Below are 24,891 nucleotides of genomic sequence, written 5' to 3'. Positions count from 1 at the left end.
GAAGGCATTACCCAGCCACCATCACCACTCCTCCATGCCTTCTGATTCGCAGATCGGAAATATGGACCACTTGAAAGGTCCCAGGTGAGGACCAGGGACTCATGCCTATCATGCACTGGGTTCGTCTCACCAGTAAGGGCCCTTGTCAACTCACTAGGGAAGCGTACAGCTCCCTCTCAGCTCACCAGACATGGCGGCCACTTCACCAAATAGGGCTGACCTCACCTCAGTAAACACGGTGATGTCTCTTCACCGCGCGCGAAGCAAACCTGGAAACACAATCCTTTTCCTTCTGTTGTTTTTGCTGCGTTTTCTCTTTCCATGACGTCAAAGCACCGTCTTTTATTTACTTCGTAAATTTTTTGCGTTTCTAAAACTTCAACGTTTTCTTTTTTACATGTATGGTTTTGTACTGTTTTTGTATTATTCCTGATGTACATACGTGTAGAAATGGTATACCCAAAAGTCTGTTTTGACTCGTCGAGGGATTCGAGGTGTGAGTTGGTGTGTTGGAAACTCACTTTATCACCACAGGAAGGGGCGTGGTTTGTGCCGAACCTTACACATATCCAACAGCTGTTATGTGCTCCACACATCCCCATCCCACACCTCCCACACCTCCCTTCGCGAAGACCTCGACGTCTGTGGACATCGAAGTCGAGGGGTTCCACAGACTAACACACTCCGTCAATCTCTTCCGCTTGTCCTCGCCGCGGCACTGTCTGGCCTTTCGTCCTCTCTGGACATCCACTGAATCGCACATCTTGCTTAATGACAAAAATCTTGTTGCATTTCGAACTCACTATTTATATACGAATATTCATGTATCTATCTTAATATAACATATTTGAACTGTGTTTTTTTCCCCTTAAATGAGGAGAAAATCTCACCAGTTCACGCCAATGGCTTGGTTTTCAACGCTGACGTTCTCCTATTGTATTATATTCCAGTTGTATTCCCGTTGTATTCCTCTTGCATTTCCTAATATAGTAACACGCATTTGGAGGGTGAATTCTCGCTCGGTGATATCTCCTAGTTTGTTATATGTTGAGGCGTCCATGTGAAGGCTGCCAACATATGTCTTGTGTTTACATTTGGGGCAAGGGGATACGAGCACACTTATTTTTGTAATCGATCCGCTTGTCTTGTCATTTAGTGAAAAGGCGCCATATTGTCTCTGGATACTGACACTTATTTTCTCTCGGTGTGTCTTAGGTGGCTGCAATTGCAAGCAAAGCCTCAGTGGACTTGTACAGGTTTCTGTCGATAGATGGGATGAGTTTCTCTAAGCTCTCATAGAGCCGTTCAATATGATGTTGAATGTGAAATTGTGATCGATAGATAGAGCTTTTTTTGGGGGGAGGGGGGAGAATTTTACAGGGGAGGACAAGGGATGGGTTATGTTGTGTATGAACAGGCGTCGTTTGTCGGTGGAGATGGCCAGGTTTTATGGAAGATATATAGATGTTGATGACTCAGTGTGTCGTTGAGGACACGTGCAGGGTGTCGTGGAGAGTGCGTCGTACCTAGCACACACACACACACGCGCACACACACACACACACACACACACACACACACACACACACACACACACACACACACACACACACACACACACACACACACACACACACACACACACACACACACACACACAAAGCGGGGCGCTGATTGAGAGTTCATCCATCTGCGCGCTGCTGGTGGGACATTGTTATTTTTGTACATTATAAGGGTAGGTGTGTGTGTGTGTGTGTGTGTGTGTGTGTGTGTGTGTGTGTGTGTGTGTGTGTGTGTGTGTGTGTGTGTGTGTGTGTGTGTGTGTGTGTGTGTGTGTGTGTGTTCACCCATACATAATCGAACAGTAGTTAAACGTGTATGTTTTGTATAACGTATGAATGTGAATTGCAAAAATAAAAAATCATTCTCACTACAAGCCTAGTATTAGGAGTAAACGCAGTGTATGTATGTATATATATATATATATATATATATATATATATATATATATATATATATATATATATATATCAAAGAATCTAGCACGAAACTTATCTGTATTTCTAATTGTTCCTCTTCACCTATTTCTTTATTTCTGAACCATCGTCCTGTTAACACAATATTGGTCTCTGTAAACTACACAGGCTTCAAGGATTCATAAGTTAGTGTTGGGACAATCAACACCCACACGAGGGAGGTGGGTGTACCTATCAGACTGGAGACCTACACACTTTGATCTCCTACAATCCTACGGGCTCACCATAGCCCGTGCTACTTGGAACTTTTTGTTCCAGATAGCGAATCTTTAACAATAACATCCTACAATCGTTATAAGATTGCGTGATGCTGGTATCAGGTGATTGTTAACTTTCTCAGATCTGTGTTTTTGCATTTGGATCGACAGTTTGGCTATTTGCTGTCATTTTTCAGCAGGGAAATTTCGGGATTGACCTGTTCGATTTCAGGATTGTCGTGTTCGATTTTATGCTTGGCCTGTTAAATTTCAGACTTCACCTTTTAAATTTCAGGCTTGATCTGTTAAATGTTAGGCTTTACCTGTTAAATTTAAGACTTGACCGGTTAAATTTCAGGGTTGATCTGCAAAATTTCAGGCTTCATCTACCAAATTTTAAGCTTGACCTGTTAATTTTCAGGATTGACTTGTTAAATTTTTTGGGCTTAACCTGTTAAAATTTGAGCTAGACCTATTCACAGCAAAATTTCAGGCTTCATCTACCAAATTTCAAGCTTGACCTATTAAATTTCAGACTAAACCTGTTAATTTTCAGGATTGACTTGTTAAATTTTTGGCCTTAACCTGTTAAAATTTGAGCTAGACCTATTCACAGGCTTAAGTTGTCGTCTGCCCTGTTTTTCAAAATTTGATGTGGTAATTATTTTTGTGTAGAATGCTGGCCTTTAGAACTTTTGGTGTTAAATTTGTATTTTAACAATATCAATCTTCATTTAATGAGCATTGGTTCCATAACTTGTCAAAGTTGGTCATTGTTTTGCGTATATTCAAAGCTGAATTCTGGAAGGCGGGGGTTTTCCTCATATATATATGCCTTTAATAATATATATATATATATATATATATATATATATATATATATATATATATATATATATATATATATATATATATATATATATATATATATATATATATATATGTCGTACCTAGTAGCCAGAACGCACTTCTCAGCCTACTATGCAAGGCCCGATTTGCCTAATAAGAAAAGTTTTCATGAATTAATGTTGTTTCGACTACCTAACCTACCTAACCTAACCTAACCTAACTTTTTCGGCTACCTAACCTAACCTAACTTTTTCGGCTACCTAACCTAACCTAACCTATAAAGATAGGTTAGGTTAGGTTAGGTAGGGTTGGTTAGGTTCGGTCATATATGTACGCTAATTTTAACTCCAATAAAAAAAATGACCTCATACATAATGAAATGGGTAGGTTTATCATTTCATATGAAAAAAAAAATAGAGAAAATATATTAATTCAGTAAAACTTTGCTTATTAGGCAAATCGGGCCTTGAATAGTAGGCTGAGAAGTGCGTTCTGGCTACTAGGTACGACATATATATATATATATATATATATATATATATATATATATATATATATATATATATATATATATATATATATATATATATATATATATATATATATATATATATATATATATTCAACGATAGCTGGATATTGTAAAAAAAAAAGAAAATGATTAAGGATGTTTAAGAAGAATTTGTAAGATTTTTGGATTAGATATTAATGGACGCGGCGCTAATTTTCTGGTATGTACCCATCCAAGGTGGTATCTATCCAAGGTGATATCTATCCACCCAGGAGCCGTGGCTACCGCAGACACCAGTAGATAAGCAAGGATCTCCCAGCATGGTGGGAGCAACTGCCAACCGTACAAAACGCATTTCTAAACAGAGATAAACATCCGTGAGTTTCTGAAACTCTCCATCAAATGTTCACAACGATCCCGTCTTCGTTTCCCGGCGCGATGACTTCAAACCTCTTCAGCAAACCATCGAAATCACCAATTAACGAATATATAAATGTAAGAAAACCCTTAATTTATCGACTATGAAGCCGAACTTTAGAGCGTTGGTGGAGACAGCCCGGGCCTCCTAGAGACCCCCTCAGCAAGGCGGGGGCCCGGGCCTCCTAGAGACCCCCTCAGCAAGGCGGGGGCCCGGGCCTCCTAGAGACCCCCTCAGCAAGGCGGGGGCCCGGGCCTCCTAGAGACACCCTCAGCAAGGCGGGGGCCCGGGCCTCCTAGAGACCCCCTCAGCAAGGCGGGGGCCCGGGCCTCCTAGAGACCCCCTCAGCAAGGCGGGGGCCCGGGCCTCCTAGAGACCCCCTCAGCAAGGCGGGGGCCCGGGCCTCCTAGAGACCCCCTCAGCAAGGCGGGGGCCCGGGCTTCGAAGCCTAGCCTGCATTTGAAGTTTAAAGCTGCCTGGTCGCGCGGACAGCGATGGGACTCCGCCTGTCGCGACTCTATCCAAAAACACATTTTTCTGGTCGGACTAATATTGCTCTGTTGCATGGAAACGGGATAGGAAGGGAAGGGGGAAGAGAGAGATACTGAGCCTGAAGAGGAAGGATATGAAAGGATTGAAACAAGGCAAAGGAAATCATAAAGAAGAAAGATCAATGTAAACGTAGGTGATCAATAGGCAATTGAAGAAGTGAGAAAATTATTCCCAGGAGGAACAAGATGTATAGGGACTCTTAATCAGGCGAGAAAGTGATTAGTAATTATTTAACGAGTTGAAAGACTGGGTCAAAAAGCGAACAGATGAACAACGGATGAGCAACAGATGGCAGTTAGAGGACCAACCCGAAAAAAAATCTTTTTCAAACGATTCTTTCCAAATAAGCGTCAAGTGACATCCTAGACCCCAACAATAATAATTACTGGCTGAAGAAGCAAGCACCTGTCACGTCTCTGTCGAAGACGCCCCCTTAAAAAAAAAAAAATTAGCAAAAAACGTGTCCAGCCAATTAAATTTCTCCCCAGAAGTTTCCCATCGTTTTGATTGGCTGGTGACGTGGGACGAATCACTTGCTGCAAGTTTTCGCAGCTTGTTGTGCTGAATAGCCTAATCCAGGATCCTGGTTCAAGTACGTTTATTGAGACAATATGATACATATCAAAAGGATGTATCTTATGTGTCTCAAACTTTAAACCACAAAACCGAACAACAATGCCAATTTCGACCTTAATTGGCGAAGCATTATATCATAACCCTAAAATAAAAAAAACTAAATCAATAAAACTAAAAAAAAGTAGCAAGTGCAGCAATAACAAAATAAATTAATAGGCAATTGTGTGAATAAATAAAAAAAATCGTAAATGCTATTTAAGCCCCAGGAGAAAATCAAAGAGAAAACTCATTAGACCCGAAGAATATTTTGTAGTCAAGAGCACCAGATGTGAGGACCCAACCCCACAGCACATCAGAAGAGGAAGACAGCGTCTGGGATCATCCCGGGCGTAAGTAAGTTCGAACCCTGATCACGGCCCTTGTGGATTTGTTCAGAAGAGAATTTAGTGAGTCGTTTCGGTCCGTCGTTTCAATGGGTCGGACCGAAACGTGGTCTCCTCTTCGTCCTGTGATGTGTGTGTGTGGGGGTTTTTGGTCATCATATCTTCAGCCATGCTATTGGGACTCATCATCTGCACAGAACACCAGCTTCAAGAGTGTGTGTGTGTGGAAATGAAAGGACTGTTAAGCTATCAGTTAAATTACATTAACTGAATATCTTTTGCGTTTAACCAACATTAATTTTATATCTTTTGTGTATGCCAAAGAGAGCTCATGCAAGCAGAGAGGTAGAGCTCACTGTGGTTAAAACCCGGAGAGGATAAAGCTCAGTAGAGTCCAGGACGGTAAGCTTGTTGCAGGTAGAGCCCAATGAAATAGAGTTCGATATAGAGCCCAGTAAGATAATACACAATTTGGGAAAATATAGCACAACAAATCGAAAGATAGTATGGTGGAAATTATGTATTTAAAGATAAAATTCCAATCAGTGTTTGAGTATTCTTATAGGCACAGCCAATAGTATTTGTACTCTCTCTCTCTCTCTCTCTCTCTCTCTCTCTCTCTCTCTCTCTCTCTCTCTCTCTCTCTCTCTCTCTCTCTCTCTCTCTCTCTCTCTCTCTCTCTCTCTCTCTCTCTCTCTCTCTCTCTCTCTCTCTCTCTCTCTCTCTCTCACTCTCTCTCTCTTTCTCTCTCTCTCTCTCTCTCTCTCTCTCTCTCTCTCTCTCTCTCTCTCTCTCTCTCTCTCTCTCTCTCTCTCTCTCTCTCTCTCTCTCTCTCTCTCTCTCTTTCTCTCTCTCTCTCTCTCTTTCTCTCTCTCTCTCTCTCTCTCTCTCTCTCTCTCTCTCTCTCTCTCTCTCTCTCTCTCTACAAACTAAATGGCGTTTTAAAATTCCAGACAAGTTATGTCATTTGTCATATATAAAACAAAAAACTAACAAGTAAAACTAACGAAACCGAAACTAATTAAAAACTATTGAAAAGATACAGGTAATTATTTACTACAAGAGCAAGAAGACTACCAACTCGCTCATAGAGAACTCTCTGCCACAACGATCTCAATATATAGGCAAGACAACAGCAGCTCTCAAAGCACCTGAAAACGTACCACCTTGAAGACAGATTAGGCACCTCACACTTCACCTACGACCCCAACCAACATCGACTGGGTGTACCACCTTACCCGGTACCTTAGAGGGAGTACCTTACTTCACCTTATCCTACATGGTTACAAAAATACTGTACCTTCACTTCTTTTGTATCCACTTCCCCCCTCTGCCTCCGGAGGTGGTGGAAGCTTCAAACTAAATCCTTAACTTGTAGTCAGGCCAATAATATTGTACAATGAACTAAGAAGTTAATTTTGTTAATTTTCTTTCCAAGTGAAGAAGGAAGAAGAACATCATAAAATTATATATATATATATATATATATATATATATATATATATATATATATATATATATATATATATATATATATATATGTAAAATTCGTGCTAGATTCATTGATCTAACTCTTTGTCATATTTGAAACACACACACACACACACACACACACACACACACACACACACACACACACACACACACACACACACACACACACACACATATATATATATATATATATATATATATATATATATATATATATATATATATATATATATATATATATATATATATATATATATATATCGTGATCAAAATGTAATTTTTAAGCTTCAATATTTGGATACCATTATACAGTACTGTGCAAAAAGAAGTTTACACTGATATTATACCAAAAATGTTTTCTAAAGAGTTGAGGGACGCTGAACCAGAATTCAGTTTCCAAAACACTCTCACTTATCTCTAGAGCACGCCCGCACTTAGAGGAAACCCACAAGCCGGATATAACACGTAAATACCTTTCAATTTCATCTCATATCCGAAGTCACCATTCATCCGGACCGTTCATCACCCGGATGTATGTTGTTCGGTTGTTCATCATTCGGATGTTCCATTGCTCAGAGCCATTCCAGTATAAGCTTTTGTTATGGCGTTATTTAAGAGTGTTGATGTGGTGTGTAGTATTAGTGAATTATAACAGGGGAGTAATGACGCTCAATTTCAAGTTAAAACTTATCCCGAGATTCAAAGACGGCACTAGTAGGGAGGAGCATTGGGGGATGGAGCCAAGCCTCAAGTGTCAGTTTGAGGGCCATCATTCTCTCTGTCTCTGTCTGTCTGTCTCTCTCTCTCTCTGTCTGTCTCTCTCTCTCTCTCTCTCTCTCTCTCTCTCTCTCTCTCTCTCTCTCTCTCTCTCTCTCTCTCTCTCTCTCTCTCTCTCTCTCTCTCTCTCTCTCTCTCTCTCTCTCTCACTCTCTCTCTCTCTCTCTCTCCCTCTCCCTCTCTCTCTCTCTCCACCCAAGATGCTTCTCCCTGCGAGTGTCTCTTAAGGACTCCGGATTTAGTGTATGTATGTTCTAATATACAGATTTTTGCTTTTCTTGACGAGAGTTTCGCTAATCCGGCCCTTCTTTTACCGGCCCTTCCCATCACAGCGGCCCCTCAAGCCTCCTCATTCCATCCCTCTCTTGCTCTATCTCTTCCCTCCCTTCTCTCTCTCTCTCTCTCTCTCTCTCTCCTCCATCACAACTTGCGTAATCATCAACCCACGACAACTATCAACCACGACAACCATCAATCACGACAACCATGAACCCCAACAATCGTCAACGTGCCCCTCAACTTTCAACTGTTGTCAAACTTGGCAAATAATCACTTCATTTCCAAATATCCTTCCTTTTTTTCAACGGGCCCCCATCAGGCATTGACGATCCACGTTTCATCAACCGTCATCAACTCATAGGACACTCAACTTAGCAGTTCTCAACCTTCTTTTTAACCCTCCATCCTTATTTTGTCAACTCTTCAGCAACGATTCAACCCCAAATTCCAGCAAACCATCAATCCTTATCATCCTAAACTGAACATCTCCCAGTCACCACAGTTTTATGCGGCTTTTACCCCCTCTCCTATTCCATCTTCCCTCCCTCCTTATCCCTCCCATCCTCCTATCCTTCCCTCTGCCTCCTCCTGTTCCATGGCCCGGAAGCGAGACTAGCGTTCTAACGGCTCTAGTTCGTGTCGTTAGCTGTCGTATGTTCGTAAGGACTGTATATCGTATGTTCGAAACTGTAGTTAGAGTTTGTAAATACCTCGGTTGTAAATGCTTTCTTTCCCACACTCTTTACCTCACATGTGTAAATATAAATAGTCAATCGTTTACACGCAAGAGGGGGGAATTGTAAATTGTATTTTTGAGAGAGGGGGGGTAGCCTAAACTGGAGAAATTTAAGCGATTTACGTATGCAACATAATTTTATATATATATATAAGAATTCGACAAACGAAGCTCTGAAATCCGGTTTAATTTACAGTTCTCTCTGTCAGTAAACAGGAGAAGGGGGAAGTGTAAATAATTTGTATTATATATCCTATGATATTTTTGGGTGGTTTTTGGGTTTAATGATTTTTGCCTAGCCTAGTGTGCTTCAATTCGTTATTATTGTGCACAAGATCAGCAGGGAATTTACAGTTATTTACAGAAGTCTTATATGTGAGTAAACCATGTACAGTATTTTGTGTTTTATTTTGTAAACAGCAGCATGTGTAAATGATTTGCATTTATATATATTAGTTTGTTAGGCAAGAAACATTGGGCAGCGCCTCTGGGTTTCTATGCAGTATGTCTAATGGATGTAAATAATATATCTGACTGTGTAAATGCTCTCAATAAGTCTTCTGTACAGTAGGCAGGTCATCTTTATTGGTTATTGACAAAAATTGGTATAGATTTTTTTGTCAATTCGCAACAATTCAGTCGCGAATTGACAAATTGAATTGATCATATTGCAGTGAGGATGCTGCTCATATTCACTGCCGCACAGGACAGTGAGGATGCTACTAATATTCACTGTCACACATGACTGAGGATGCTGCTCATATTCACTGCCACACAGGACAGTGAAGATCAGATATTTTTCAGTGAAGATATGACATGTTCATATTCACTGCCACACAGGATAGTGAGGGGTCATACGTAAGACAATAGGTCTAAATTATCACCTTGCAAAGTTAACATCTTAAAAGGATATGCAAAGGCATTAAAACATATGAAAATCTCTCCAGATATTTGAATCCTATAGTTGGAATCCTATATATGAATCCTATAAGGCATTAGATCCCTTAGCGTGACACTCGCTGTTGGCACGGTGATTAAGCCAGCCCAAAGTGTCTGCACTCTTTTAAAACTCTTATTTTGTTATATAAATGTATCTAAATCCATTGAAGGCGACTAGTGTAACAGATGCTCTCGACAGATGTATGTGTGTCAATATTTTGGAAAGGTGGTTACGGGAACCGGTTCAGGGTGTCACAGATGGTGTTGGCAGAGGTGTTTAAACCTCCTGGGAGTGTATAGATGTCCAAACTGACCAAAGAGTTAGAACCTGAGATGGTCAAGTCTCCTGGAAGGCATTCGCACATGCGGGTTAGATTCTTCAAAGGCGTTTTATTGTACTAAAAACTTCCTGCTGATGGACTGCTTGGAGTCACTTAGGAAAATGTCTATTTTAATTTGAGTGTTGTGATTTTGATATTTTTGCAAATTAAATCTCGAGGTGAAAGCTCTTGCAGACATTTTTTTTCATTTCTGTTCTAGATTTATTAGTTAATTTGGAAAGATTAGCCTAGTATTTTGAGGACAGTCTTGAGAGGCGTTATCTTCCTTAGGCCAGATTCACGAAGCAGTTATGCAAGCCCTTACGAACCTGTACATCTTTTCTCCATCTTTGGCGGCTTTGTTTACAATTATTAAACAGTTAATGAGCTCCGAAGCACCAGGAGGCTGTTTATAACAATAACAACAATTGATTGGCAAGTTTTCATGCTTGTAAACTGTTTAATAAATGTAAACAAAGCCGTCAAAGATTGAGGAAAGATGTACACGTTCGTAAGTACTTGCGTAACTGTTTCGTGAATCTGACCCCTTGACGTGGCGTGAGGCGATATGGGATATTTTAGTGCCTGATCAAACAGAATATCGTGTACAGACTTTTGCCTCCTCAGCACGAATAGTTTTCTTGATCCATACAAAAATTCTAAGAGCCTCTGTTTGGTACCAAGGGAAAGAAAATGAGATGTTCCTGGTTTTTTGGGGGAGGTAATATTTGAGTCTTTCATTGGACTATTCGACTTAAAATTATATTGCACATGATGATATAATTAATAGCTTGCTTAATAATATATATATATATATATATATATATATATATATATATATATATATATATATATATATATATATATATATATATATATATATATATATATATATATATACTACAGAAGGTCACTACTGTGCTTCAGTAGTGACCTTATCACCTTTAGAAATTTTGGATATTAGGTTACCGTTTGCTTATTTTATTTTTGGATCTTTGTATGTATATTAATATGCAGATTGTTGTATGCATCATGATGTATTTTTTTAATACTAACTGATTTAATATTGACATGTTGGATTTTTTATGTATAATTTAAGATGGATATAATTTATAGCTGGAGTCATCAATTGGATTTATCTTCTACAAAACTTGTACAATGGTGTTATTCCCAGTAACTTGTATGAGTGGGATTGGGTGGTTATAAATAGGAGCTGCCTCGTATGGGCCAATAGGCCTTCTGCAGTTACCTTTGTTCTTATGTTCTTAAATAGGAGCTGCCTCGTATGGGCCAATAGGCCCTCTGCAGTTACCTTTGTTCTTATGTTCTTAAATAGGAGCTGCCTCGTATGGGCCAATAGGCCCTCTGCAGTTACCTTTGTTCTTATATTATGGTGTGTTTGTATTCCAGCAGAATTCATTGATACATATTGTTAATTCAGATAATGATATTCCGAATGGGTGTTCATCCTGGTTTCATTCTTTTTTTCGTACCCAACTATAATGTTATGAACTAGTTTTTATATATTTAGAATAGTCTTGTCAGGATAAAATAATATATGTCAGTTGTCAGGCCTAAACTCTGGAATGTTTGCTGAGAGAGCGGCTATTGCTTCTGGTTACAAGTTTCTATATATCGAACACACTCTTTGTCTTTAGTTAATATCCTGAAATATTTTGTTTAAGTTACTGCTCTTTACCACCAAGTTTACGTTTTCTCTCTTCGGTGTCATGATTTGTGTTGAAGATTCAAACGATCTTCTTAGGCTCCGTCGTCTTATCTTTACTGATCCCGGTATCGTATCTTTACTAATCCAACAGTCGTGTCCTCCTTACTCCTGCTATAGTATCCTCCCCTTAATCCCGATATCGTATACTCTTTAATCTTGCTAGCTTATCCTCCTTAAACCTGCTACGGTATCATTTAATCGTGCTAAAGAATCCTCCCTAATCCTACTTTCGAATCGTCCCTAATCTCCTTACCGTATCCTTCATAATCCCGCAATCTTTTGTAGTTTAACACTCCAATGCATCATTTTGTACCACAATTAACTAACAGTATGTCTTCTCTTAAGACAAGGTCTAATGCATTTATTAAAATATTACATTTCAAATCTAACGTTTAAAACACTTTTAAGACATTTTTCACTCACTCTGTACCTTATAAGGAACTCATTTTGAGAAACTATTAGAGTAAATATTTGGCATGCTCTAAATATGCCTTTACACTGTGAGTATATATTTCTAACGAATATTTTAATTTCTATAAGTCATCTCTCGGAAAATTTGTATTTCAAAACAGAATTGTTTGGCTGTAATAAATTTTTAAAGAGATTGTTAGTTGGGTTGTATAATTATATATATATATATATATATATATATATATATATATATATATATATATATATATATATATATCATTATCAAAAAGTTACTATAAAAAGTATGAGAAGTTAATGTTATCAGACAGCAAGTGTATTTTTGCAAAATTTTAAAATATTATAATGTAGAATCTTAACCAAAAAATTTTATTTTCCACCATGAAATGAAATGTTATGCATGAGTATTATTTCAAAATCTTGGAAGCCTAAGCAGTTGTATAGAAATAGTTGACTACAAAGAAAAGTATTGAACGTGTGTCAGGAATTTGAAACCATCAATTGAGCCAAAATTGAGGTTTACGTCTAGTGACCAAAAATTCACATGAAAGAATTTTTTTTTACAAATTTATTAAAACTGATTTTGGTCTGTTTTAGACCATCTTTATTTCCCTGGACTACATAATAGTCCACATATTAATGGTTACCGAAATATGGTAACTTTTGTCACCCTTTTCCAAAGAATGAAAGCTCAAAAAACATTATTTAGCCTAATCGGGGTTTTAACATAATATACAATTAATATATTGATATGTATACCATGTCCTTGTTAGTTCTGTAACGTGGTGTACTTAAATAAAATAAAAATTAATGAAATGAATTGAAGAAAATAAGATAAAGCATTTTTTTTTTTAATTAAAAAAAAATTATTTTAAATATGAGGATTTTCTAATTTTGTATTTTATCCTATTTTCATGTTTATTATATTTACAAGTTTACAATATCCTCAAGTTTCTCCTCTTGTAATGTGTCTTATTTTTTCCGTTGTTAAGCTTTAAGGGTTCACCCTTGTTCGACCTCTTGTTGCGTTGATCTACAGGGTTCAATGCTTTGTTCAACGTAACAAGGGGGTTCAGGGTTCGACCCCTTAGCTGCGTTGCTTCACTCACAAGGTTCACTCATATTGGGACTCGTGTTATGTTGCTGTACACATTGTGTAATTAATGTATATTAATTGTATGCTCTTGTATATTTACAATATGCTACCGCGTTTTGGCTTAAGATGTAACACAGGAATTATACCAAATAAACTAAGATTTTTAAAGTGGGTTTAAGTATTCCTTATGTGTGTGTGTGTGTGTTTGTGAAACCGTTCATCACATTAAATACCAAGTTTATTATTACATCATCATGTGATTCAACTAATTGTTTGTTGAGGCTATGGAGCGCGGTTTACTCATTCTGGATACTGGATTAGTAAATGGATACGAGATACTCATTCTGTGAAACCCAAGAGATGTGCAGAGAATAAAAAGGTTGTCATCAGAACCCATTTGGTGTGTATTTTCGATAGAACTAAAATAAGCTTGGTATATACACAAATAACTAGGTACACATTTCAGTGTGTCTACCTTTCTGTGTATATACACGGATGTATATACATCTCAGTTTATATACAATCAGAAGTGGGGGTTCAGTAAGTAATTATCAAAAGCAGGCGTTAATCCGATAAGACTTTTGAACCAAAGTGGAGGTACAATTCTCAGTGTACTGTTGTTGTTTAAGATTGAGCTACTTGGAACAAAAAGTTCCAAGTAGCACGGGCTATGGTGAGCCCGTAGACCAGTGTACTGTATATACTGTTACGTTAAGTGAAGTAACGCGGTTATATCCAGCCGATGTATGCTTTTACGTAGCATAAAAAAAAGCTGTATACAAAATGTGAATATGGAGAAACAAAAGGAAGTAAAAAGCCAAAGTTAAATACAAATTAAATTTAATTAAATATTAATTAAAATGTTAAAATGTTATTGGATTGGATTGCAAATTCTCTTATGTGTTAATTTGTCATGTAAACATTTCGTGCCCATTTTCACTTTAGGCCACAAAAGGTCACTGAGTTTCGAAAACGGATTTTGTAGCTCGGGCAGTTTCTGTCCTGAGTATTTTAGCCTAGAAAGTTTCGGTCCAAGAAGTTTCAGTCCAAGACGTTATTAGCCCAGGCGGCGTCTTCACAGTCCTAAACTAACAGAACTCGGCTAACTGCTCCTAGCGAAGCCTTCCTCCAGCATAATAGTTTGTGTTGATGATTTCTCTTGTGATGTTGAGCTCCGATAACGATGAGAGAGGTGGAAGGGAATTATCGGGAGAGAGCGCCAAGCCATTACGACTATATAGCACTTGGAAGGGATCAGGATTTGGGACGGGGGGCGGGGAGGGATGGAATGGTGTCCAACCACTTGGACGGTCGGGGGATTGAACGCCGACCTGCATGAAGTGAGACCGTCGCTCTACCGTCCAGCCTAAGTGAGAGGTGGGAATGAAAGATTTGTAAAAAAAAAAAAAATTAAATGTCGTTTATATAATCTATATAAGTAGAAAAATAATGATACAGGGAAAATGATAATATAGGAAAAATAAATGAGTCAATATTCTGGTTTTATATACTCAAGCAGGTCTTAATTTATCAGGGGTGGATGGGGGGGGGGGGGGGGGGTGAGGGGGTCAACCTCCAAACATAAGCCTCTTATATCTCACCCCCCCCCCCCCACCCACCCACCCACCCCCCACCTCCTCCTCCCCTCCCAGCTATGATTTTATTTTTAGCTTTCACTGTCTTCCCTTTGGACTTGACAGGTTTCCAAGTGTGTCAGTATTTCTTGTTTAAGTCCATTTATTGTGGAATCTCCCTTCTGAGTTCTATTTCCTATAATATCCATGAAAGAAATGATCTCGTTACCACGTATTTTGTGCATTCCTTCGGTATGTCAGCCGTCTATTTAGTTGGGAACAATGCAGCTTATCTTTCATAAAATACAAACAAAATATTGACAATGTATAGTGATTACGCATATCCACGGAGGTCTCGGAGTTGACTTTTATTATGCCGACGGTGTCAATATACGAATATACGAACATCAGGTTCAAGTTCAAGTATGTTTATTGAGACAAGAAAAAATACATCTCAAAGGTATAGAGTAGCTTAGGCTATTTCTACCCCCTCTACTTCAAGTCCCTCAAGGGGCGCACAAATTCAGTCAGGTCTCTGGCATCATTGCTCCACATCCTTGTGGGGTCACTGACACCTTGACTTCAATACTCTCTCGTTGTGACATAAATTTTGCTCTCCGCACCTCTATTAGGTCCCTTATTCTCACAATCTACCGTAATGTGGATCAGATCCCAGAAAATTAAGAGTCGAGACCCATTCTTACTGGCGAACATCAGGACAGTTCCTGAGGAACGTAGACACAGACGCATTCAGGGCATGAGAGACATCTCCCGTCACGCAGGGTGCAGTCGCACCTCCACAGATCTCCAGTATCATCTACTGATACTGGTTATGGCTCAAAGGGGTCACCACTTACGGGCTATTCATGCCCGTGCCACCTTTTGGGTGGCTTAATCGTCATCATCATCAGAGACGCATTCAGAGCGCTGTGCACAGCGTCTGACTGACCAGTACAGAGTATGCAGCACCGGCGTGGAGAGCCCGTCTCTATAACAACAAACCAACGATTGAGAAAGTACAGAGATTTGATGTAAAACATCCCATAAGTAACAGAACTAAAATATAGGAAGATAAAGCTACTAGCACTGAGTGAGACGAACCTACTAGCCTTCTTGAAACAAGTTCCAGCTACTACGCTATGGTTAAAACGAAAATAAACTACATATGAAAAACAGTCAAATCACACAATATTAAAGACTTGTAAGTAATCGTGTCGGAAGACGTTAGTCTTAAAGAACCCAATAAAATAACGGCCACAACTGCAAGAAAACGACAGCCTCGATAAGAAGAACCTTCCAAAACAAAAGCTATCGGACCAATAACATAATAGTTCTCCCACGGCGCTCAGAAGAGAACTTAATAAATACCTCCACAGGATACCTGATTACCTAGACAGTGATCAGACTGCGAGCAATGGCATCTAACAGCCTGGCTGACCAGGCCTGGTCAGAAGCCGGGAATCCGTTGCATTAAAAGACTGATAGTTGGAGAGGCGTGGCCCAGAAGCTGAGACACGGCTATGCTACCGTAAGATTGCTTGCCTCTTAAGTTATTGACGACCTAGAGTTCAAGTGCAGGGCAAGGTGGTTTGCCCTTCACCCCCACCCCCCTGTTTACCCAGCAGTAATTGGGAACCATCGCAATTAGAGGTTCCTGATCTTGAGAAAACAAAGAAGGTAAGGGGTTCAGATAAGCTAAGGGGAGGGAGAACTCTTAGCATGCAAACAAGAGTACAACAAAAACTATTATTATTACTGTAGCCACTAGTGTAAAACAAAAAGGGAGCAATATCCGCCCACACACACTGCTCCGCCCAACCCGCGTCACGCCACAGCGGGAGTGGTGGCTATCCTGCCCCTCCATGTTGGCTTCTCCCGCCACTATCATCATTCTTGGCGCTCTCACTATCTCACCATCCCTCCCTTTCACTCTCACTCACCCTCCTCACTCTCCCGGCCTCTCACTCTCCCCCCCCCCCTTTTTAACTAAGGCTAGGGTTCATAAAGGCTGTCAAGTGACGTACTTAGTAACACTGCAAGCAAGGGCTGTTATCCTACCTAAGCTCATCTGAAGCCTACTCCTTAAGACTCAGTTATTTCATGTTCAGTCTCCGTGGTGTAGTGGTAAGACACTCGCCTGGCGTTCCGCGAGCGCTATGTCATGGGTTCGTATCCTGGCCGGGGAGGATTTACTGGGCGCAAATCCTTAACTGTAGCCTCTGTTTAACGCAACAGTAAAATGTGTACTTGGATGAGAAAACGATTCTTCGCGGCAGGGGATCGTATTCCAGGGACCATAGGATTAAGGACTTGCCCGAAACGCTACGCGTACTAGTGGCTGTACAAGAATGTAACAACTCTTGTATATATCTCAAAAAAACAAAAACATTATACATTAACAACATTAGGTAACAATCATATAAAGAACAGGATGATCCAGTAGCCAACTGTGTGCCAGAGCTTTCATGTGAGCAGTTGACCTGATCTTCCATGTATCAACCTGTTGAGCAAATAAGTTCCAGATGCAAGTCAGCCTAGGAATTAATGATTGATGATGGAATGACGTTCTTGATAAAGGCAGTTCGAGCATAAGACTGTTGAAGGTTAAGAGCCTATAGTGCTATGGGTGTCAACTACTGGTTGTCCACGGAGTTGGGCCAGGTGTGGAACTTTGAGGATGTTGGCCTTGTACATACCAGTAAGACCACCAACATCACGACGGTGTTGCAGGCTCTGATCTTCAGACCATATCCGCCAGACTTGGTCAAGACTAGAGATGAGCCTTCTTGCCCGTCTTTCCACTTTGCCCAAAAGTCTGATGAATGATGGGGGGCAGGCCGTCCAGGAGAGAGGTTCATACTCTAGATGAGAGCGAACTTGTGCTTCATATAAGGTTTTGCAGCCACTGCTGTCGAGGTGTGAGATGCGCCGTGGGGGTGTTAGTTTCCTGGCTGCCTTTTGGGCTAGGTTAAGCACTTGGCTCTTCATTGGCATTCAAGAGTCGAACTTCATTCCCACAATGTCAGCTTCATATGTGAACTCTAGAGTTTTGCCATCCATTTGCAATGCTATCTTATTCCTCTCCATCTCTCTCTCTCTCTCTCTCTCTCTCTCTCTCTCTCTCTCTCTCTCTCTCTCTCTCTCTCTCTCTCTCTCTCTCTCTCTCTCTCTCTCTCTCTCTCTCTCTCTCTCTCTTTCTCTCTCTCTCTCGTTCGTTCCCCGTTCTTCTCCACCCTTCCAATTTAGCAATTTTTCCTATGCCGTGTTGTGTGTGCTTGGGTGCCGGCTCTGAGGGTTCATACTCTCCCAGCTAATACAGTTAGCTTCGGCTGCCAAGCTTCACTCTCCTTGTTACCTGCCGTAAGCTTAATAAGTTGGCACGGAACGTGGATCTCAACTTACCTGTATGCGTCTGATGCTCAAGTGAGGTTTTTGCTGCGGAATTATATCTAGCCTAAATGGTGTAGGCCTGTGTGTGGTACCCAATTCATTTATTCTAATTAAATGATAACTGGATTAATTGAAAATGGAATAATGTTATTGAGGTATAAATGCACACAAAGGGATGAAGTAGCTCAAGCTATTCAGTTAAATAAAACAGTTTAACAATAATAATTTATGTCCAAGCTATATAACTGAAGCGATGTACATATATGTCTCCTACATTACTTTTATATCTACATTGGAAAATCCATTGTGCCTTCAAAATAAATAAATAACAAGAAAATATACGATATATTGTATATTTATAAACAATATACAGTATATTGTAGAGCTGGAAAAGATCATCCAGATATAGAAGGAAAGATACAATACAATACAATACAATACAATTTTATTTAGGTAAGGTACATACATACAATAAATATTTACAAGGATTGTTTAACTTATAGGTATAGCTAGTACATACAATGCCTAAAGCCACTATTACGCAAAGCGTTTCGGGCATGAAATATTGGTATGAGATATTGGATAAGTATAGATTTAGGAAAGAATTTCAATTCAATTTCTTTCTTTATTATGCACCCCATACCCATCCCGTGGGCGGTGGGGTAAAGGATTACAGATTCTTAATATACATTTGAAACGTAGGTTAAATTAAACAGTTTTAGGCTTTAGAAAAGAGCTGGGTAAATACTGGTTCGGTAACAGGATTATTACCGAAATGCAAATGGGGAGAGTCTTTTGACAAGCCGCCGTCTTTCTATCCTCACCGAGACCAATAGTATGAGTATCCTTCAGGTAAATACAGGTAAATATGATGATGGAATGAGGCGTGGTGTATCCTGGGAAGAGAATATAGAGGTTGTGGGTTGAGCCGCGGGGTGGCAGCACCGTCCGGCCGTCTCCAGCACCAGTCCAACCCGGCTTCCCGTACCGACTCTTTATCATACACTTTCCACCATCTCAGGTAACATTTTCCGTTGGTTATTGTGTCTCGGGGTGTTTAGTGGGTAGTGAGGGTCCGGTAGGGGGTGTACGGGTGGCGTATGACTGTTGGAAATGGTAGTTATTGATGTGTGTTGTCCTGATCAGCTGATGACTTGTGTATGGATCGGCCGGTCAGACTTCGACCTCTCTGGTGTCCACAATACACTTATTTCTCTAATGTCTTAAGCCCTATTTATCCCTAGGTTAGGCTAGGGATTAGTGTATTCTAGGATATATATCCTGTTTATCCCTAGGTTAGGCTAGGGATTAGTGTATTCTAGGATATATATCCTGTTTATCCCTAGGTTAGACTAGGGATTAGTGTATTCTAGGATATATATCCTGTTTATCCCTAGGTTAGGCTAGGGATTAGTGTATTCTAGGATATATATCCTGTTTATCCCTAGGTTAGGCTAGGGATTAGTGTATTCTAGGATATATATCCTGTTTATCCCTAGGTTAGGCTAGGGATTAGTGTATTCTAGGATATATATCCTGTTTATCCCTAGGTTAGGCTAGGGATTAGTGTATTCTAGGATATATATCCTGTTTATCCCTAGGTTAGGCTAGGGATTAGTGTATTCTAGGATATATATCCTGTTTATCCCTAGGTTAGGCTAGGGATTAGTGTATTCTAGGATATATATCCTATGTATTATTAGGTTAGGTCGGGTTAGTGGATTCTACAATATATATATCCTGAATTTGGTTTGGTGTGAACTGTATGTTGCAAAAGGTAGCAAACCCAGGCCTATAGGAGGTTTAAGGTTTGCAAGAGAACAAAATATACTTCGTGACTATGGAGTAGTTGTTAAACTACTTGAAGACCGTTTGCCAACGGATTTTAGAACCTAACTAGACCAAAGTTTATTTTTTAATTTATATTTTTATTGTTTATATACAAGAGATGTTAAATTATTGTACAGCCACTAGCACGCATAGTATTTCTCTCCCATTCTCTCCTAGGCACTAAAACATGCTCAAGTAATGTTTAATCAACATTATCGAGAATGAATCAATTTTTAAGCGCTATTATCGATGTTGAATCGTTTGATACTTGCTGCCATTTGCAACAACTTTTGGAACAGCAGGGCAGGATAAATGAACAGTTCTCCGTATATGGCAGGATGAGTGAACAACTTTCAGGAAGCGGATGAATGAACAGCCAGTATGAGAAAAGTAGGATGAATGAAAAGCTCTTAGTACACTGGCTGGCATTTCTGAATACAGTATAAAGCATTTTAGCACCATCTGTGTCTTCAGAGTTTTAAGGCATTGACCTAAGGTAATCCTTAGCATAATATTTGCATTTGCAGGATGATTGTAACCAGGCTTATTCCCGAGATGAGATCACTGCGCTGTGCAGTGCATCGCAATTATGGTGCATCAGCTGTGCTGCTCAAGAAAGCTTCCGACCCTATCCAGCAGCTCTTTTTGGACAAGATTCAGGATTACTCCAAGAAAAGCAAGTACGTTACCATTGATGTGTATTTGATAAGTGGTGTTATCAACATAGCTCTTCCATAATCTTTAACCAGAGAAAGTGTAAATTGCCTGGTAAGTATGAAAGGAGAATTTATAGTGATGTTGAATGTGTACTGTATATAAAGAAAAATTATGATATGGCAAAAAGTTAGTATGAAAAGAAATTTTCTTTGGATGCAAACTGAAGGAGAGGGACTAGAACAAATGTATTATGAGATTAAAAGAGAACAGTGTGAAGTGATAAGTTAATTACATCCTGCATATTTCACTCTCCCTAGCCTTGAAAACTAATTTTCAAAGGATAATTACCAATATTTGTGAATGGCTTCTGGGGAATCTCAAAATTAAAATAAACTATAGAATTTGGTTTTAAATATGCTCAATGGCTTTCCAAAGGCCTCATCTATAACTTGTAATGTTTCCTCCATTTGTGAATTTGGCCCCAACATCCTAAGCAAATTCACACGTACCCCTGCTTCAACGAACTCGTGTTCATTGAATTGGGCGAGTAAATCTGGCATGGCAAATACATGTTCCAATCGGGGATTTACCAAATTGAGGTTTGTTGAATCAAGGTTATACTGTACATGTCATTTATGGACCATATTACAAAGTGAATATAGGAGGAGTCTGAAGAGCTTATCAAGTGACTGGTTTGAAATTGATGTAGAAGTTCAGCAAGGCATTGTTGTAATGGTTGTTTAGTCCAGGCCAGTGATTCTCAACATTTTGACCCTCCTTGATCCCGTTTTGATCAACATTTTGATCCCTCCTTTTGATCCTCCTTCACCCTTGTGGAATCCTTGAAATAATTTTCATGTCTTGTGGAACCACTGCATAAAAATTATTGTATATGTACAGTATATTATTTTCATTTATATTTATTAATAAAAAGTCAACAATATCTGTAAACACACAAAATAAACATTGACAATGTTGTTGCGGAATGGAACCTGGTTGTGAAATGCTTGTCTAGGCTGTGTATGAGGGGGGGGGGGGAGGGTGATGTGTGAGGTCACTGACAATACTAGAAAAGTGTTTATTTTGTGTAATTATAGTGTACATATACAGTACTGTATATCTAATACCTATATAGGTCTGATAGTGATTCTTTGTATTAACAGGATGCCTTTTATTATCTTTAGAACACCGAATTGACTGAAAATATTTTGGTTTTACATAAAAATCTGGCTGGTGAAATTGAAATATATAGAACAAAGGAAATTTCTTCTTTCCACTCTTCCTAATGATAGCAGGGAGGGGAAAATGTAATGTAAAATAGGGGTAAGAGATGGGTCCTAGATGGGTCATTTACCCAAATTTATTCAAAAGCCAAATTTAATTTTTTAATCATTTGTAACACCCTATTAATATTTACATTTTCTTCTATTTGTATCCTTGACAGATATCCCTGACTTATTCTGATAAACTTTTAAAGAATGTAAATTGTGCATCTTAATCTCTCTCTCTCTCTCTCTCTCTCTCTCTCTCTCTCTCTCTCTCTCTCTCTCTCTCTCTCCTATGGGAGGCCCCTAATGGTCAAAAGTAAACTATTTCATCCTTCTCTGCTCACTTACATGGTAATTTGTCGGTTCTGTAGTACAGTACTAAAAATTTATGATCTATGGGGAGCCTGGCAAGGGACAGATATACCTTCTTGAAGTTATTTTGAAATAATTTTGGGGATTAACGTTCCTGCAGACCGGTCCTCGACCTCGCCTCCTTTTTTGTTACACCCCCCCAGGAAGCAGCCTATAGCAGCTGTCTAACTCCCAGGTACCTATTTACTGCTAGGTGAACAAGACCATCAGGGTGAAAGAAACTCTGCCAATTGGTTTCCACCGGGGATCGAACCCGGAACCTCAGGACTACGAATCTCAAGCACTGTCCTTTCAGCTGTCAGGCCCTCTTTACCTGAAGGAAAAAAAAAAACCACAAATTTTACATAGCATGCCTCTTTAAAATAAAGCCTAAGTGGGTGGATGATGCATTTTGGCTTTGTTTGTGTATAATATTTGAGTACAGTATTGTATTAATCTTTATTTTATTTCAGGGCTCTTGGTGGCAAGTTGGTAGATTTAACTCCTGATATTGAGAAACAGCTTCAGCAAGAACTAGATAAAGTAGCTCGTCACTATGGTGGCGGTCAGGGAGTGGACATGACAAAATTCCCTACCTTCAAGTTTGAAGGTTGGCTTCTTAAATGTTTTTTTTATTATTATTATTTTTTAAAGAATTAGATAAAAATCCCTACTATGGAATTTCCCTCTTTCCCCCTCCCCCACTTCTCTCCTTGAGATTTCTATTCTGTATTTTGAATCTTTCAATGCTTTGACTTGTATACTTACAATGTATACCCAAGTTGACTGTCTTGTTTGGGATCATCCCGGGCATAGGATCGAACCCTCATCACGGCCCGTGTGGATTTGTTCATTTGTATACCCAAGTGTTTGACAAAAAGTATGGCTGCTATTGAAATTGTGCTTTGTAGCCTAATAGCAACTGATATATTTTTTTTTTTTTTTGTGATACTATCCTGTATCTTTATGAAGTCTTATAGTAGATGTAAAATCTTAACCTCTTAGTTTATAATAAAACAAATTTCTGAACTAAAATATAGCTTTCTTTTGTTATTATATAGTGTAATAACCCAAAAAAGCAATTTAAAACACGGTGAAATCACATTAACTGTACATTAGAAAATGTTTAACCTAGTAAGCTAATTTGATCCCATCATCCTGATCAAAAAATTTAAGCCAATTTTTTTTTATTTTTTTTAATAATAAAATGTAATACTTTTCAGTAGACTATTTAAAATCATAAGGGAGGGATCTTAAAGGGTGAAGAGAACTATGAGGAGAAAGCATCAATTCATTACTGCTATGTAGCACACTATCTTGACCTATATATATACCCACTTCAACCACCCCCCTCCACTCTCAAACTAACCCCCAGCCACATCCATTATTACCATACCCTCCCATACAGTGTGTGCCTATAATCCACCCCAGCAATTTTTACCCACTTGTATAAATAATTGACTGCAACCTGTTAGTTACAGCAACAGATATAACGATACTGGTATAATGCGTATGGTGTCCATAGCACTTGGTGAGCCAGGGCTTTCAACCCATGCAGAAATCTGCCAAAAAATGTCCATGCTAAGGCAGTACTAGCACATGTGTATGTGTATTTATCTAGTTGTACTTGCCTAGTTGTGGTTGCGGGGGTTGAGCTCTGGCTCTTTGGTCCCGTCTCTCAACTGTCAGTCCACTAATTTACAGGTTCCTGAGCCTACTGGGCTCTATCATATCTACACTTGAAGCTGTGTATGGAGTCAGCCTCCACCACATCACTTCCTAATGCATTCCATTTGTCTACTACTCTGACACTGAAAAAGTTCTTTCTAATGTGTCTATGGCTCATTTGGGCACTAAATTTCCACCTGTGTCCCCTAGTGCATGTGCCCCTTGGGTTAAATAGTCTGTCTTTATCTACCCTATCAATTCTTCAGAGAATCTTGTATGTGGTGATCATTTGCCCTCTAACTCTGTCTCCCAGTGACGTGAGGTTTAATTCCCATAGTATCTCCTCGTAGCTCATGCCCCTCGGTTCGAGTATTAATCTGGTGGCTAGGCTGGTGTGTGTGTGTCTTTTCCACGTACCTTCCCTACCATGCGATGATTTCGGTACTTAGCATTCCCGTGGGCCCATCCTCGACCAGGCCTCCACGTTGCTGGACTGGTCAAGTTTTGAAATACAACAACTGACTGCATCTGTTAGCTGTGTCCTACGACTACCTGTACTGCTATTCTGGCAATACAGTACAGTAGTCGTAGAGATTACCCATGACCCTTTTGTTGTGATGCTAGGTGATAATCCATTAATCACCTCTAATTTTCATTGAAAGTATATTATGAAACAACACACTGATTTTGTTTCTCTTATTTTACAGAACCCAAGATTGATCCAGTTGCTTAATTTGATAGCCGCATCTCGTCTAACCTGTATAAAGCCCGTTTATATGAGAGAATGTCAAGACCTTATTGATACATGTGAATAAAACTTTATTGTAGATTT

At 39.3% G+C, this 24,891-nt stretch overlaps 1 protein-coding gene across 1 annotated transcript; it reads left to right on the top strand.

Moving 5' to 3' along the window:
- Positions 1–19,150: 19,150 nt before the first annotated feature.
- On the top strand, positions 19,151–24,891 carry ATPsynCF6 (ATP synthase, coupling factor 6). Its single transcript, XM_045763352.2, has 4 exons — positions 19,151–19,306; positions 20,643–20,795; positions 22,865–23,001; positions 24,767–24,891. The coding sequence occupies exons 2-4, from the start codon at positions 20,644–20,646 to the stop codon at positions 24,790–24,792; spliced, it is 315 nt and encodes a 104-aa protein (XP_045619308.1). The 5' UTR covers positions 19,151–19,306; position 20,643; the 3' UTR covers positions 24,793–24,891.

The sequence above is a fragment of the Procambarus clarkii genome, chromosome 65 (assembly GCF_040958095.1).
Source record: "Procambarus clarkii isolate CNS0578487 chromosome 65, FALCON_Pclarkii_2.0, whole genome shotgun sequence".
Taxonomy (NCBI): domain Eukaryota; kingdom Metazoa; phylum Arthropoda; class Malacostraca; order Decapoda; family Cambaridae; genus Procambarus; species Procambarus clarkii.
Note: the sequence above shows the minus strand (reverse complement) of the source record. Positions and strands in the feature narration are given on the sequence as shown.